Source organism: Dioscorea cayenensis, chromosome 1 (assembly GCF_009730915.1).
Source record: "Dioscorea cayenensis subsp. rotundata cultivar TDr96_F1 chromosome 1, TDr96_F1_v2_PseudoChromosome.rev07_lg8_w22 25.fasta, whole genome shotgun sequence".
Classification (NCBI taxonomy): Eukaryota; Viridiplantae; Streptophyta; class Magnoliopsida; order Dioscoreales; family Dioscoreaceae; genus Dioscorea; species Dioscorea cayenensis.
The window spans coordinates 29,162,615-29,181,124 of NC_052471.1; the positions used below are offsets into that span (position 1 = coordinate 29,162,615).

General features: G+C 31.0%; 2 protein-coding genes across 2 annotated transcripts; both read left to right on the forward strand.

Moving 5' to 3' along the window:
* The first annotated feature begins 41 nt into the window (after positions 1 to 41).
* LOC120258494 (zinc finger protein GIS3-like) lies at positions 42 to 632 on the forward strand. Its single transcript, XM_039265924.1, has one exon. It carries the CDS (start codon positions 42 to 44, stop codon positions 630 to 632), a length of 591 nt encoding a protein of 196 aa, XP_039121858.1.
* A 15,494-nt stretch (positions 633 to 16,126) lies between these two features.
* On the forward strand, positions 16,127 to 18,395 carry LOC120261804 (auxin-responsive protein IAA10-like). Its single transcript, XM_039269801.1, has 5 exons — positions 16,127 to 16,500; positions 17,477 to 17,754; positions 17,834 to 17,936; positions 18,032 to 18,093; positions 18,189 to 18,395. The coding sequence occupies exons 1-5, from the start codon at positions 16,214 to 16,216 to the stop codon at positions 18,218 to 18,220; spliced, it is 762 nt and encodes a 253-aa protein (XP_039125735.1). The 5' UTR covers positions 16,127 to 16,213; the 3' UTR covers positions 18,221 to 18,395.
* The last annotated feature ends 115 nt before the right edge of the window (positions 18,396 to 18,510 follow it).

Below are 18,510 nucleotides of genomic sequence, written 5' to 3' on the forward strand. Positions count from 1 at the left end.
TTACTTTATAAACATGTTGCTCTTATTTTCATTTCAGAATCATGGCCATTGAAGACAACATGGTTGTATTTGAAGAAAACCAAGTAGTTGGAAATGACAATAACAATGACAACCACATTCCAGAGATTAAGAGATTCAATTGCAAATTTTGTGACCTGACATTTACAACGGGACAAGCTCTTGGCGGCCATCAAAATTGCCATCGTGCTGAAAGAAATGCTTTGAGGCTTGCCTCTCAACCCCGTACTGCTGAGACTTTAAACCCTGATCATCGTCCTATAATGCCATCTCACTTCTCTCATGATCCCATATCACCTTTCCCTTTCCTGCAACCTCCATCATCTCTCCATTCATTTAACCCTCACTGTTTCCAGCCTACCCTAACCATTACACAACCTAGGTGTGATGTTCATGTTAGTCAAGCCTTTTGTTCTGGTCATGATATTGGTAGTAGCAGTGGTGTTGGTGGCAGTAATAACGATAATGCGATGCGGTTGAGACTCGGTGAAGTAAATCAAGCCACAAGGCGGTATGAGGTTAACTTCCAAGCTCTTTTGAGAGGAACCAAATACTATGAGGAGGAATGTAAGAAAAAAGATGGAGATGAACTTGACCTTACCCTCCATCTTTAAGTTTATGACTTTGTTTGTTGCTTCTATTTGTGTTCTTCTTTCATTGACATATATGGCAATGGGAGTTGTTCTTTAATTTGATATTTGCAATTTCTTTTGATTGAGAGAGTTAAATTTAATATAATAATCAAAGTTTGAGCAATTCCATTTTTTTCTTTGTGTTTTTCTTGATGAATACTTGAGAGGCTCTTGTTTGTTTGTGCCATTTTCGTGTCTTCTATATGCTTCAAATCCAATATGAAAGTGTTCAATATATTTTATGGATTTTTTGTGAATATAAAAAATAATTTACCCACAATTTCTTTTGCAATTTTTATCCCTTACCACTTTGGTTATTTTCTATTTTACATAGGTCAAAAAGGAATATCTTGGAAGATTTTGCACTATATATAAAGAGAAGAAATAAAAAGTCAATATTGTTGGAATTATGATTTAAAAATATGTTAATAATCAAGTAAATGTAAATATTTTTTGTTTCTATATGCAAATATAATTTGTATGATTTGTTCATGAGTGATTATGTATCCAATATTTTAGAATTTATATGTGATTTTAATTTTTTATATTTTGTGAAAGTTTTTATGTATATATATAACTGAATTTTTGTTATTACTATTTTTGTAGCCACAATCTTAATTTCTAAATGAATACAAAGAATTACAATTTTGGTATGTAATGAACATGTAAAAAGAAACTTTTTTTTTTTTAGGAAATCCTTTGGTAAATCCAAGCATTTATTCTAATAATGCATATTTGGGAAGGCAACACATTTTGAGTTATTAAAATATAAGTACTATTATATTTTTCAAATATAATATGAATTTGCATTGATTTTCACATATATACTCTTTAACCCATATTTGGTGGGGATTAATTGGCCAAACAATTATCATAATAAGATGGAAAATATGTACAAATGAAGATAAAAGGTGAAAAAATTAAAAAAAAATTAATCATTAGTAAATTTACTTGTCATTCTTTCCACATATAAAAATGTTGAACTAAAATATATTATTGCAATTAGTTAATTTCTACATATACTCATAGGCCGAATTGAAAATTATTGGAGAAATTAGATAGTATATGTAAACAAACATATTGAATTGAATCAAATTAAAAGAAAAATAAATGCTCCCAAAAAAAAAAATTGGCAAAGAATGCCTTTATGTTATCGTTTCAAGTGCAAGAACTCTCTATTATACTTCCTAATCAATGCTATGGTGAGTCGTGGAAATCCTCACATACATAGTCCCAAATCTAAGGTCAACTATGTCTAACTCTATACATGTCCCGGAGGAGAAATCGAACAATCTCAACACCTCGCACTCGCATAGAGTTGCAATGAACTCTAGGGATTCCAAGTGATAAATCTCTTCCTAAAAAATAGACCTAACCCTTTGGTCCAGGCGAAAGGTCCCTAGCCACAATTAAGCCCTAGATACTAAGATCCTCTCAACGCTTCACTTCATTGCACGCACAACTAGGCCCCAGCGGAGGTTCATCCTTTAGACCACTCACTCTATTATGGCCGCAAAAAACTCGAGGAACGGAGGTAGAATCTATCACGCCGGAGGGAAAAGGGGACGCTCCTGTACCTCTCAACTCACCCTCTCAACCCTCTCCAACCTAGCTTTGTCTAACTCTCGTGGTGTGTCACTCACTCACAAGGTTACCAATAAGAACTCTCAACCCTAGTGTCACTCTAGGGGAAATGTTCATACAATTAAGCATTCAAGGTTGGAACTCACAATAAACATCAATTTATTGAAAGCATAATAAAGAAGTTCAATGAAACGAATACATCCTAGGGTTCACAATCATCCAAGCACCCACTAGAGGTTTAGCTCTCCATGGAGCTTAGTACAATCAAAGAAATCGAATGTAAAAGCAATGAATCCATAAAGAAACCCCCTCGATGGTCGTGTCGATGGTCTTGTGGAGAGTCCTCTACTCGTCGTCCAAAGATTCCTTCGTCCGGTATAGGATACGCCTCGATCGAAGCTCTCCTACCAACCTTCTTCCTAATGGAATCACGATGTCGGAGCCGTAGAACTTCTCCAAAACCTTGGCCAATAGCCCTCGAAACCCTAGCCGAAGCCCTCTCACAAGTCGGGGAAAAGATGGAGAAAAGAATACTGAAATCGGGGCTGAAATCGGCTTTAAATAGGGCTGGAATCGGGCGACTGCACGGGCGTGTATGATGTCACACGCCCATGTGGAATTTCCACACGGGCGTGGATAATTTCCACATGCCCGTGTGGATTCTCTGTTTCTCTGATTTCTCGGTCGGGTTGCTACAATACTTGCTACAGTGTTTTGCTCCAGTACCCTGCTGCAGTGCTCTGCCAGAAATACTCCCGAATTCCATACTTTCATTGGGGTAACACAAACGGGCACACGTTTACATCGTGAATCACTTGCTTCTTCAATGATGTACACGTTGGTGGATCTCTTGTTCTTATATGCATAAATCAGAATGCTCGAGTGTGACTGCCTTTGTGCCCCTCCAAATGAATGTGCTCACTCGAATACGAGGAGGTTGGCACACACTCTAGCATCTCACACCTGACCTATGTCTTCGCGTTTGAACCTTAGCAAGATCTCCTCCAAAATAGGTGCATTATGATCCACATTGGCCTATTTCCTTCATACTCGGCCTCACAACCTTACCTGCATAAAAATAACATAAAAACACACATATTAATGTAAAAACCTGAGAAAAGTAATGCTCAACATAAGGAATGAACGCTTCGCATTCATATCGCACAAGCACTTATTTATATTACCAGTTACGATAAAATATCACATATCTCATCTACTGTACCAACTAAAATTTTACTCAAGTAATGATAAAATAAAATAAAATAAATTCATTGTTCAAATCAAAAGATCTTGGATAAATACTTGGCACTGTTTTTCTTTTCTTATTCTACCTTGCCATTTCAAACAACTTTCAAGAGACAAAAGCCCAAGGGTAAAATTATAGTTATTTAAGAAATCCGTCAAATTGATATTTGGATATACATATATATACATACACAAAAATATGACTCTTATAAGAGGGTACATATGAGCAATTGCCCAATTTTATTCATATATACATACCAAATTTTCCTACAATTGTTTTTTGAGTTTTTCTAAATAAATCTATCAATCAACAATTTACATCATCAATATTTTTATGTATATAGTTATAGCTTTTTGGAATACCTATGTATTTTCATGTTTTGATGTGCTCATGTAAAAGTTTTTTAAATTTTTGGTAAAGATATGCATTCATTTTATTCATCCATATTTTGCAATCCAACAATTTGTTGGTCATTAGCACATAATGAATCATATATTTTTCCCATATATACTGTACTATTACATTAAATTTTTTAGTTATACTTTTTTATCCATATTTGTTTGGGATTGATTTGAAATAATAATAATAATAATAATAATAATAATAATAATAATAATAAGAAGAAGAAGAAGAAGAAGAGAGAATACAACAAAAAAAAATAAGAAATATATAAATTAGACAAAAATGGATTTGTATTATAAATTGGATAGCGCTAACATGTCAAACTAAAAACTATTTAAAAAAACCAACTAGTATTTTATTGATAAGAAAATATGATGAAATGTTAATTAATATGTGATAAAGTAAGTAAAGGATTCATTATTATGTGATCATTAATTAGATTAAAAATACTTTACAAGTTACAACAAAATAAAAAACTTCCTATCTTTATCAATTTCTCTCATTTGTATAGCAACTAAATACTGAGATAATTAATGAATCAAAAAATGATATAATCAATAAAAAATACTTATATCAATCTACTCACAAAGTGGTGTGGAGATGGTACTTTTTAAAATATAGAACTAAGATAGCCTTGAACATAGGTTTAAAAAAAAATTATAATACAAATTTTTAACTATGAAAAGAAATGAGAAAATAAAAAATATATAAAATAAAGGATGGCTAATTAGGTGGGCATACTCATCTTTTCATATTATATCTCTTCTAATTCAACAAACTTCAAATATATATTGAATGATTTTAGAGCAAAATAAAAACATTAGGGTTTTAGTTATATTTTCCATAAAGCACCCTTCAACTACTATAAAATGGGCACCTTTCCCATGAGCATTTCTTCATCCCTAATCTATGTTCTTCATAGCAAGTATCCTTTTTAGTATGTATTTTTTTTTGTTTTCTCTATCCCTCCCTCCTACTCCCCCCTTCCCTTCAAATTTAATAAAATTTCATGTACTGATTCTTCAATACCTACTACTGTAGAATATTCATGTGGTACCTACTACTATACAATATTATTTTATGTTTTTCATTTGATATCTTTCAATAAAATACAAGTATCAATATTCCTATTATTTTCGTTCCCATCTTAATTTTTCTATCACTCATTTTTATTTAACATATCATCTTATGATATATATATATATATATATATAACTATGACATGCCTTAAAATATTTTTTGATCTGACCCAATTACTTGACCCTCTTTTGAGAACCAAACCTAAAGGGAGTTTTTTGTGAGGTCTATGGTAAAAATGGAATGCACAAGCCTTTAGTCCTATATCTATTTTTCTCAATGTAATTCAAATTGACTTGAGCCAATAGTACTCTTTACTTATGGATATAGGTCAAATTAGCTAAACCATGTAAATTCTCATCTTCTTTCTTTATTTCTTATGTCTATCATTGATATTGAAATCTACGTGTAACCAACATTGTATCAAAGATATATATTTATATATATATGTATATATGGTAAATCTAGGTATCTAGGATTCATCTACTGATTAAGATGTCATGCTATAAATTTGATATTTGGAAATTTAGTGGGCTGAATAATTTCACCTTATATAAAATGAAGATGAGGGTCGTTCTAGTTCAATAGGGACATGTGGCTTCACTAGAAAAAAAAAAATTGTCTGAGAATTTGGAAAAAGCAGAAGAGTTTGAGATGATATCAAAGGTACATAGCATTATTATGTTGAGTCTGACTAACGAAGTCTTAAGGAAGATGATTGATGAAACAATTGCTACATCATTATGGAAAAGGTTTTTACAAAGGCATCATTATATATGAAAAAAAAAAAAGTTGAAAAGTAGTTACTGGAAATGATCTTTAATTAACCATTTATATTAGAAGCAATTATACTTTGAGAATGTCCAAAAATACATAGGCAAAAGATCATGTTGATAATTTTAACAAAATTATCTTAGACTTATAAGATGTTGGGGTTACAATTGGTGATGAGGATTAGCCTATCATCCTTTAGTGTTCCTTACCTAATCCTATTAAAATTATGTAACTACTATGTTGTATGGTTGAAACTATGTCTATTGGTAATGTGAAGTATACTTTGCAGTCCTAGAAATTGAAGAAAAAGGTCTTTGGTTCTAATAAAGATGAATCAAATTTAGGTCCAGTTGTTGGTAGAGATAGATGCAAGGAAAAGGGTGATGAAAGCAAGAGTAATTAAGTCTCTCTCAAAATCAAGGTCTAATAGACTTCGATACTATCACTGTAAAGAAAAGAAACATTTTAAGGGCTACCTACATCGAAAGAAGGGAAGCGTAAAGGAAAGAATCAAATAGTAAATCCAAGAGCAACAATAGTACAAGAAAGTCTTGACAAAGATGAGGATAGTAATGTTTTGATTGTTAGTACTTCAAGTTCTGTAAATACCTAGATCATGGCCACTAGTGCATCTTATCACATGACTTTTAGGAAGAATTTATTCAATTCTTTTAAGAAGTGGAATGGCAACGTGAAATTGGGTGATGATGAGGAGCTTAGTGTCAAAGGCAGTGGTTTATTATAGATTAAGATGTTTGATGGGATGATCAAAACACTTAATACTTAGTATGTTTTTGATTTATGCAAAAATTTGAATTCTTTCAATATATTTTAATAAACAAGGGTACTATTTTTCCGTTGGAGATGAGCATATTAGATTTTCAAAGAATGCTCTAAATGTGGTGATAGGTAAATTGTAGCATAGAATTTATATATCTTTTCTGGAAATTCTGTAATGGAGACATTGCCAAGCTCTCGCTCTTTAGATTAGCATAATGATTATATAGAATTATGACATCACAGATTGTGTCATATAAGAGAAAAGGGGCTTGTAATATTGAGCAAATAATGATTGTTAGATGGGAAAATATTGAAAAATGAAATTTTGTGAAAATTGAGTTATGGGCAAGCAGTGCAAGGCCAAGTTTAGTTCTGGCAAGCACACTTCTATAGGTATCCTTGACTATATCCATTCAGATTTGTGGATGATAAGTGTATAATAATACATCATTTTATATTGTTTTATACACTTATTTGGCATGTTTTAGAGTATTCATTTGAAATATGATGTTAAACATGGTGAAAATTGTATTTTCAGTTGGTGAGTAGTGCTTAATGAGGAGAGAGAAGTAAAAGAAGCAACTTGGAGCCAAAATGAAGAAGATAGAGTTTTCTCGACATCAGCAACTAAAGAATAGGCTAGACAAAACACCTTAAGGTCACCTTACAGTCCGAATATGGCCGTAAGCCTCATCCCGAGAACCTTTGTGTGGTATGCTTATGTCAGTAAAGAGGTGCATAAGAATCAAACAAAGGGGCTTACGCGCAAGACTTATACCCGTAAGCCAGACTGTAAGGGTCAGCCAAAGAAGCTTATAGGAAGCAACTTACGCCTATAAAGGGGGTCACAATGCTATCAAGAGAAGTTTACGGTTCCGCACTTATGACCGTAAAATCAAGACACAAGAGTTTATAGGCGGAGTTGACCGCCATAAGATGGCCGCAACGCAAGCAACCCATCATCTTCAACTCCTTACAGCCTCTTTCTTATGCCAGTAAAGAGCCCGTAAGTTATTAGGTATAAAAGATTCTGTGAGGATTTTTGAAGTATTATTCATGTGAAAATTAGGAGAATAGGATTAAAAAAAATTCTTAGTTTTAGCACCTACAATCCATTTTATATACTCATGTATTTTTTTGAGATCAATAAATTAATGTTATTTTATCTATGTGTTCATCTCTGATTTACACTTGTTTTTAACCGGAGGTTCTCATGACATTGTCTGGGGTAATTAACATTAGGACTTGTACCTATGTGAGCTTTTATTTTTGTTAGTCAACTTTAATTAAATGCCAGAAGAGAATAAAGGTGCCATAAATTAAATAATTATTTTTATGAATCTAAGAAAAACAATTATATTTGCATGTTTTTAACTAATAATTTTACCTTATTTAATTTTCTATTTCTCTTCCATGTACACCAAGCTTATCTTTAATGATTTTTTTTTTTATCTTTAATGATTTTTTTAATGGAGTGGCCAGATGAGAAAAGAAAAAAAAATAACTCGAGTAGCAGGGGAGGCAAAAAAAATATAAATTGGAAGAGAGATTAATGGTTAATTTTTTAAAAAAATATAATTTATTAATGTTTACTACAAAGTTATGAATATATATATATATATATATCAAATCAAATTTGATTATATATATATATCAAATCAAAAAACTATCAATGGTTTATGTATGCAATTAAATATAACTTTCATAAGTTTATGTTTTCAAAAAATATTCCCTTACATATTTACTTTTTGATAGACAAAAAATGGCAACAATCAAACCAAAGTCACCCAAGTATTTATTTATGTGGAGGAAAAAAAAATCTTAGAATCAAAACTTTGATTATTACACTGAATTTAACTCTCTTAACCAAGAGAAATTACAAAAATCCAATTAATTCATTCATTATCAAAACAATAACACAACAATTTTATTTTCAACACATTGCCTTGTTGGACTATCTTTACAAGAGAAAAGGTTTTAGACCTGGGTTTAATTGCAAATAAATCCAGCCTAACTTTAGCAGTGGACCTGGGCCAACTTTGTTTCAATATGGTGCCCATTTTACAGTAGCTAAAGGCTGTATATATGAAAAACATAATTGAGACCCTAATATTTTCCTTCTGTTGTAAATTCATTTAATCTATTTAAAGTTTTTTTAATTAAAAGAATATAATATGAAAAGAAGTGTATTACGAACCATTTAGCCATCATTCATATGATATATTTACATTTTTCTCATTTATTTTCATTGTTCATAATGTGTGCTATAAGTTTTTTTAACTTGTTGGTCGTCATTTAATCATTCTCAACTCTAGTCTCTCAACTTGAAAGTAAATATTTTACCCATAATATGTATTATAAATTTCTGTTTAAAAAAAAAATATTTTTAATCAATATTTGATCATTCTCAACTTTAATCTCTCAACTTGAAAGTAAATGTTTTACCATCTAGACAATATTTTGGGATTAGTTTGACATTGTTAGACATTTATTGATAATAATTTATTTTTCATAATATTGTTCGTTATTTATCCCTTTCTTTTGTGTCGTCTGAACAAACTCAATAAATAACAAAAAAAATCATTTATTTTGTTATAACTTGTGATCAAGATGAAGTATATTTGATCTAGTGATTATAAAATTATGAATAAGGTAAAGGCAAACTTTAAATCTGTGACAAAAGAACTCAAAATTTAAATTGTTTCATTATTTAATTTCATTCCTATTATTTAAATTGTCCATGGCTTATTTGCATTTTCTGTCAAATATCATCACTTACCTGAAAAAATGGAATAGAAAATGATGATTTCTTTTTAATATTATTTTCTCATATATGGTGTGCAATTTTGGCGTGGCTTGATCATGTGGCATTAGTTGATGATATGGCAAGTATTACTTTAAATGAAAAAAAAAAAAAAAATCATGTTTTAAGATCATTTTTACTGTCATTATCTACTATTCTTGCTAATGGTGATTTTTCATATATATATTTTTCATTGTTGGCTTCAATTTTCAATATATATATATATTTTTTATATTTTTATTTTTTTTTACTAATTGCTGACATAGCAAATAGCTAAGCAGCTCTTCAAATCACATAGGGCTGGATTCATTCACTTGATGTGTTTAATTGTTAATGTAATATATATATATATATATATATACTGAAATATTTTTTGCAATAGTAATTATGCATAATATTCATGAGCTAAAAAAGTGTCCACGGCACTCCTAACTCTATTTCTTTTATTATGCAAACCAATGATTGTATTATTTTCCCTTAATACAGTGTTATAAGATAAACTAAATAAATAACTTGCTCTACTAATACGGCCATGTCCAGAAACCAAGAAAATCAACTTTTTATTATCATAATATCAGAAATATCACAAAATTTGTATAATCCTTTTAAATTTTTCTTTTTCATAAAAAAAAATTATTACTGTCATGCCATTGTTTTTGTTTCTAAAGTTCTAGTAATGCCATTATAAATGCCGAATTAGTATATATATATATATATTTAAATTAAGTGTAAAATTTCATCTATCTATATGGCCAATTACATGACCATCAACACAATTGTAAATTAAGAAGATATTTGATTTTCATACAGAAGATTGAGAGTTTAACTCCTTTTCAATGTGTGATTGAGACATAAAAAAAAAAAAATGTGTGATGATAACCCATATTTTTTATAAAAAAAAATCATTGGTATATGAATCCCACTAAGCAAAGGCTAATATAACATCATCTTTAATAAGGAGGAACTCAATAATGCTATGTTTATTAGTATCATTTTTTGGTCCTTCTTTGGATGCTTTGATATATATATATATATATATATATTGACAAATGTGATAAGTGTTAATTAAGGAGTGCGTACAGAAGTGAAAATTGATCTTCCACCCCATGTGTCCTTAGCTGGCGACATGACATTTGAGTAGCAAACTCAAACTTACACCAGGGATCTATTACCATCATTACATTTAATAGAATTTGAACTCAAAATCTTTAAAAGTTTTATGCCAACTCTTACATGATGGAGCCAATGCCACTGGGTTATGAATTTTTAAGTTCAATTTGCCTGGTTCTTTAACCAGGCAAGTCCCTGATTTTTTCACTATTTGTATAGTGAAAATTTATATTTTATAAGAGTTAGGGGTAAGGTGTAATTTTGTTTATATTTATCTACGGTGCAGGACAATATAAAAAATCAGGCGAGATGAGCTCTAAACTCTTTGGCCTTTGATAATCACAATATTCACTTCCCATTCTATGCCAATAAATTACTTGGGAGTTATGAAAAAATATTCTAATAAATTTCACTATTTTCTCTCATTCTTTCTTTTCTCATGGCTTAAACAAGTTTTACTATCTAATTAATTTTACTCTTTGCTAAAAGAAAGATCCAAATAGATGGGGACAATGACTTCCCTTAGTAATCTTATTGTGTTTGTACAAATTTGTCAATTTTCTTATACTCTTGTGATATTCTCTAATATCCATTTAAAAAAATCATATATTTTTTTATTATCTTAGCTCAAAATTATATTTATTACTCAAAATAAATAATACAATTTTTAAAAACACTCTCAAAATAATTCTAAAACTTATTAAAGTTTAATAATTTGTTAACTTCTCACCACTGGTCCAAATTACTAGACTTTATTTTCCACTGCCATAATAAGTTCCTCTTGTCTAAGTATAGTTTGTTAAGCTGTTTACATTGAGAGGCAGCAAATTGTCAATTAATAAATCTCTTTAGCTAATTAACTTATCAACTAAAAATATCCCAGACTCCTCTGTTGTTAAGCCAAGATATTGCCAACTAGTTACTACTTTCTTACTCAGTAAATTTCAAAAGATTACTACTTCTCTAATTTATGCTATATCAGACAAAACTGACTTAACTTATAATATTTTTGTTTATTAAATATTTTCAAGGTTCTTAGACAAGATGTTAAATCCTCTCCCCATCTCTTTCATGTGATTGTTTTGTTGGTAGGATGGCAAGCATTGACTATAAGATACATAGATATAATCCTCTCCCTACCCTACACTAGATTTTTTTTCTTTTTTTTTAGTCTAAAAAAAGAGAGGGGGTAAGTACTAAGTAGATTGATTAGGAGCACAAGTTAAAGGAGAACAATGAGATAAAGATTAAAAAAAATAAAGTAAAAGAAAGGTAGGGAAAAGCAAGCATTAGTTAAGTTTGTGCACCCCAATCACCCCAACATGGGATGCTTTAATCATGTTGATCTTCTTAATAAAAGGTTTATGGCTTGCTTTCTTTTGCTTCTCCTTTTATCTGTCACCTCTCTTGTACCTTTTTTTTTTTTTAATTATTTTTTATTTTTTAAATTTTGCTTTTGATGTGTTGGAGGTGAAAACATTGTCCTTTCTTAAAGATGTGATTTTGTTTTGTTTAATGAAATAAGATTCCTTTTTTCTGTCTTGTGTTGTCTACTACTATGCTTTCTCTTTCTCTTTCTTTCTATATGTCAAGTGTCACACCTACTCTTTTGTCACTGATCACCTCTTCTAAAGCTCTCAAGCATCATGGCCTAATCTAATTGAGTGAATATAGGTGTCAAAAAAATTTTATTAAATTTTTTTTTTTTTTGGTGGCTTATTTAACATCAAATCAAATAAGTTAACCCAAAGTATTTAATAAACAGGTCAATAATCTAAGATCGAACCTCATTGTTTATCTATTTTTATTTATTTGTTAGCACAACTCATTTTGACCCATTTAACCTGCTTGATGCATTTAATTTGTTTAAACCATTCTACACAACTTAAGTATTATACAATAAAAGCTTGGAAGATTTTTTTCCCAAAAAAATTGTTTTCCCAAAAAAAATTGTTTTCTTATGGATCAACGACTATTGTAACTTGATTTTACTATACATGAGAAATTCTTGCTCGGATGCAATGAACCATGATCATTGGATATATATCATATGGTAATCACATGGTACTCTTTCAATGGTTTATATCACTACATTAAATTTTGACAAAAATAAAAGAAATAAAAAATGATAACAAACAAAACAATATAAAAAAAACACAAATTTACAAGGAAATTTTAAAATCGAGAAAAAAATCATATATAAATAAAATAGTAAAAATAATTCCACTATATTCAAAATTAAGTGTAATAGCGGTGGCTTAGTTTGTTAAAGTATTTCATCATAATAAAATCATAAAATATGTTTAAATAGACCACATATCCTACATCGATTACAAGTTAAGTTGACATAGATTCAATCTAAATTATGCTATTTTTTAAATGTAACTTAATTGCTAAAATTATCTAAATCGGTCCACATTTTGGGTATTACATCTCCAATGTTATATGTGATGGTAACTAAAAGATTGAGAAAAAAAATCATATAAATTGCATCTTCGAATTTTCAAGATCAAGTAAAACAAAAATTCAATTCCTAAAATTAACAAGCACTTTAGTTACATGTACATGGTATGAGTCGTATGACAATGAATTTTAAGATGCATATTGGCTTATCTAATAACAATTCGCTATAATACATATTGCATAGATAACTTACTCTAATCATTTAAGTTTTATTTTATTTATTTTATTTTATTTTTTTTTTTTTGAAAAAAATAGGATAAACCATGAGAATTCATGAAAGGAAAACAAATTATAAAAATCCAAGAAAATATTGAAATACCCAAAAATTAGGTGATGTATATATGGACACCTCCAAGTACATGTCCTCTTTTTATTTATTTATTTATATTTATTTAATTTTGTTTTTACTATTTAACTTCAAGCCTTTCTCTCTGGTAGAGGCATCAGAAGAGAACAGTATTAAGCCAGACTGAAAAGCTTAAAGGGCATCATGATCCTCTGTTGGTTTTTCTGTTAAGATGTGTTGCCTCTTTCTTTTCAACAAGTTAAAAAAAAAAAAACTACTCAAAAGATTTCATATCATTGTTTAGTTTTTCCTGCTGAAAAAAGCTGCTTCATTCTTCATTGTTTTCTTTTGGGACCATGACTTCTCAGTACTCCCTCTTCACTTCCCCCTTTGTACTTATTTTGGCATGGCCTCTATGTTTCTCTTGCTCTCTATCCTTTATGCTTCTCCTTTTTTTTTTCTTTTTTCTTTTTTCTTTTTTATTTATCCTTGTCTTGTTTCTTGAGTTCCTAGTTCTTGCATGGTTCCCAATTCTAGGAACCACTTTGTATGGATATTGTTGCACTTATATTTATATATGTATATAATAATAAACTAAAGGTTTGTTTTTCTTTGAGTTTACTAGTAGTGGAGTGTCCCCACATACTAGCACTTCAATTGGTGAAAGTCTAAAACTAGGTAAAGCTTGTCTGGTGGTGTATCTAATAAAGTAATATGTAGATTTTCTTTTTATTATTTAATTTTTTTTCTTTGGATTATTTTATTTATAGATACAAAGTTTTGGTATCTATTATTACAGACAAATTAACAAGCATCAAAACAGATGGATGAATGAGACTGATCTTTGTTTTTAAAAATTAGCTTAGTTTTGACTTATATATTTGAAGTCTCTTCTTTTCTCTTTGTTCTGCAGTGAATATTGTATGTAATTCTTGATTAAAATAGTTTTATTTTATTAAAAAAAATTAAATATAAATAAGATTATGTTAAAATAAAATTAATATTAAAAATCAAAGAAAACAGTAGTTCATATATTTCATGCCAACTATGGTTAGTTAAAGGGGTGAAGCAAATAGTTTTGAATTTATATTTTTATTTATCAGGGAAAAGGGTTTTAAAACATATTGATAAAATAAAAAATTATTTATTAGTATTAATTTTTTACATTAATAAACAAATAAATTGAACTCCATCTATTTTTCCTCCTACCATTTCATCTTCATCAGATATATCTTTCTTGGAATATATTTTTTCTAGAATTACATCTCATTGAATTAAACATATTCTCTTATGTATACTTAATTATTCCAATCAAACAAACCCTCCTCACTTACATAATAAAACACAAAATTATAAAAATAAATAAAAATTTTAACTTTATGCATGATAAAAAAAAAACTGGAGAGGTTTTTTTTTTTTGACAAAGTCGACAAGAGACAAAGCAAAAGACAAGTGGATATGAAGGTGCATCAGCTACAGTGCTTGACTGACCTCCTGAGAATAATTCCCCCACCATGTAACTTTTGAGGGGAGAACGAGAGGTAATCCTCACATAAAATTCCTACAGAGGATTATAAATATAAATTGTAATATGAGAGATTCGAATTCAAGACCTCTCAATCATAATCATGGGTAATCACCGTTGGGTTAACTCACTGTTCCTAAGCTAAAGAGTCTATCTCAGAAGTTTTTTTTTTATTGAAAACAATAAGCGTTATATACTTCATGAGTATACACAAGAAAAAAAAATGATCATATAGTTTGCATGCCCTTATTTAGTGATACAAAATTGAGACAATAAACTGAACATAGAATCAGAACCTGTTATTGTTACTACTGATTCTACTAGACTAAGAATAGTGGTTACTAGAAAATTATTTTATTATTAATATTAAAAATGAATGGATGATATATATATATTTATTTATGTATATATAACTATAATAAAAATTATTTTGTTATTAATATTAAAAATAAATAAATTTTAGTGAAAAAATGGGGGTGGGTGGAGGAATAATACAAACAAGTTGCCAAACGATGCGTATCTCATTCTCATCATTACGAATCATAAACACCCCTGCACGGTGGTCCCTCACATTGTCCCCTTCTCTCAAGACAAAGCTCTCCTGCATCCACCGTTCATATACCTCGAGATCAATTCCAATCACTGATCTACGGTTCTTGATGAGCCCGCTCGCTTAGTCCAACGCCGCTGTTTCCCTTGGAAGGGGCCTTTCTTGGTGGGCCCGGCCCAGTAACGAGGTTGGCTTGTCGGCCCAGCTGGCACCAGCCTCGTGAGGGTTGGGCCGTGTTAAGTGGGCCCCAGTCATGCCGGCCTGTCCCTAGATACTCATAAAGTAGTACTCTAGTGGGCCCCGCCATCCACCAAATCAATTGCTAGTGTGCTTCTTCCTTTTTGGTTGGGGCTCGAGACGCTTTTTTACCCCTATTTTCTATTTCTCTTTCTCGCGAGAAATTTATTTATAATCTCGAGGCAATATGAACGGTTGATCTTCATACATCGTCAAAAATGCTCTGTACGGTCCCGTCACCGCCCTCCCACCAGTGAAGTTGTAGATTACTGTAAAGTCCCTGAAATTTACCAATTTCTCTCATGGTCTTCGTGACAGTTATGTTTATTTTTTAATTTCTTATTTTTTTTTAAAAAAAAATATTTATTTAAATCAACTTGTGTACAGATGGAAGACGGTTATTTTAATTTATGGTTTCAAAATAAAAATATTAAATATACAAACAAATATTAAAAATAAAAATGCTAAATCAGCTTAATTTTTAAAAGCAGATACTTAAAATATTAAATAGGAATAAAAATATTTAAAAAAAACATAAAATAACTAAAATGTAAAAAATATACAACTTAAAAGTTAAAAGGATCTACTGACGAGTTGGCAAAATTATAAGGACGTTCCAGTAATTATGCGGCCACCTCGGTCCCGTCACCGCCGCAGGCTTCTCCTTTAAATACCGCGCTTCTTCTCCAAAGAGAGAGAGAGAGAGAGAGAGAGAGAGAGAGATAGATGAGAAACGAGGCTTGTGATTCCTCGGGGTCGATGTCGTCGGTGGGGTTATCGGAGCCGGCGCCGGCACCGGAGGAGGAGCTAGAGCTAGGGTTGAGCTTGGGGGCGAAGAAGCTCTCTGGTGGTGGCGGGAGGTGTTGCCGGATTCTCACTGCCAAGGACTTGCCGTCACTGGCATCTAGGGCTTCGTCCTCTTCCTCTGTTTCCTCTTCTAATGGTTCTCCCAATGGCGTTGCCGGCACTAAAAGAGTTGCTGACGTTGTGGGTTCCGCTGCTAATCCATCTAGGTTAGTAAAGATTGGTTTTTTCCTTGTATTTTTTCTCTGCTGCTTCTCTTGCTCTTCTTTGATTATTTATTCGGCCTTTTTTTTTTTTGTTTCTTTTTTGATGTTTTTATGTGCCTTTTAAGATTAGATTCTGAAGGAAATGATTGGAAAGCATTAGTGAGTTTGGAGAGTTTAATCCTTATTCATGCTTTCTTTGTGCCATCCTTGGAAGTTATTTTTTGGATTTTAGCTTCATTGCCCTTGCCCTTGTCTTTGTTTTCAATTATCCTTTCTCGTTTATCTTCAGTAAAAAAGTGAAAACTTTCACTTTTTATCTTTAATCTACTTGTTTTCCCATGATTTTTCATAGATTGTTGTTTCATTTGGTGATTGGAAGTTCTTATATGATTCATTTAGCTGCTTGTTTTACTTTGCTGAGATGAAACAAACTGAAGTTTTACTATTCAAAATTGTTCTTTTTCCAAGTTCTATGAGTGTTTCATTTCTCATATGCTTTATTTATCTACTTGTTTTACTTTGCTGAGATGAAACAAAATAAGGTTTTTCAAATCAAAGTTGTTCTTTTCCAAGTTTTTTGAGTGTTTCATTTCTCATATGCTTTATTTATCTACTTGTTTTATTTTGCTGAGATGAAACAAAATAAGGTTTTTCTAATCAAAGTTGTTCTTTTCCAAGTTCTTTGAGTTTTCATTTCTCATATGCTTTATTTATCTACTTGTTTTACTTTGCTGAGATGAAACAAAATAAGGTTTTTCAAATCAAAGTTGTTCTTTTCCAAGTTTTTTGAGTGTTTCATTTCTCATATGCTTTATTTATCTACTTGTTTTATTTTGCCGAGATGAAACGAAATAAGGTTTTTCTAATCAAAGTTGTTCTTTTCCAAGTTTTTTTAGGATCATTTTTTGTTTCATTTGGTCATTGAATTTGTTCTCCATTTGAAAATAATCACCACATATATTTATCTACTTGTGAACAGTCAAATGGTAGTAGGATGGCCGCCAATAAGAGCTTTTAGGATGAACAACCTTGTAAACCAATCCAAAGATACAACCTCAGATGGTGACAATGCTCTGAAGAAGAGCAACAAGAAGGAAAGCACTTGTGGTAAGGATCATGATAAGCAGGGAAGCTCACTCTTTGTGAAGGTGAACATGGATGGAGACCCAATTGGAAGGAAAGTGGATCTCAATGCTCATCTTTCTTATGACTCTCTTGCACATGCTCTCGAGCTCATGTTTCGCAAGCCAACCTCAGGTCTTCACACTTCTCTCAGATATCAGTTGTGTGTGTATTCATGAATGGGAAGCTTGAATGTGTTGTGTTTTGATTGTAGATTGTGTTACTGCATCGAAGTTGTTGGGTGGTTTGTCGGAGTTTGCTCTCACTTATGAAGACAAGGATGGGGATTGGATGTTGGTTGGAGATGTTCCATGGAGGTAAATGCTTACTTTGCCAATCTTTGTTCCAATCTGAAATTCTTTGTTTTCTTTGTTTCTGCTAATTTATACGTGTCGGTAATTTCAATTGGTAGGATGTTTTTGAGTGCTGTCAAGAGATTAAGGATCATGAGAACCTCTGATGCAAATGGGCTTTGTAAATATACCTCCTTGAAATCTATTCTTCAATGAGTTTGATATCAATGAAACCATCGAGGAACTGATCGCTTACTCGGTTTGATTTCTTTGCAGTAACTTGGAACACAAAGTCAATCTACAATTGAAGGAAAATATCGAAAAGAGTAGAAAACTTAGCGTCGAAGATCACTTTTGTGTCGATTTCTTTCATTTTGTTCTCCTCTGTTGTTTGAAGTCGCCCTTCCATTTCTGCTTGTTTTGTTTAAATGTTTACACATGTGAGACCACAAGTAAACGGTAATATGAAATCCTGTTTTTGGATACTGTAAATGTTTGAAGCTCAATTGAATGAATTCAATGTTTATCAATTATCAAAAGTTTACATCCTGTAAACATTTGCTCATGTTATAAGAGATCAAAATTAAATCATCTGATA

Excerpts from the sequence above, each read along its gene's own strand:
- LOC120258494 (XM_039265924.1), top strand. The coding sequence starts at position 42 with ATGGCCATTGAAGACAACATGGTTGTATTTGAAGAAAACCAAGTAGTT.
- LOC120261804 (XM_039269801.1), top strand. The coding sequence starts at position 16,214 with ATGAGAAACGAGGCTTGTGATTCCTCGGGGTCGATGTCGTCGGTGGGG. Across the intron at positions 16,501-17,476 it reads TCCGCTGCTAATCCATCTAG|TCAAATGGTAGTAGGATGGC; the intron begins GTTAGTAAAGAT and ends ACTTGTGAACAG. Across the intron at positions 18,094-18,188 it reads CTCTGATGCAAATGGGCTTT|TAACTTGGAACACAAAGTCA; the intron begins GTAAATATACCT and ends ATTTCTTTGCAG.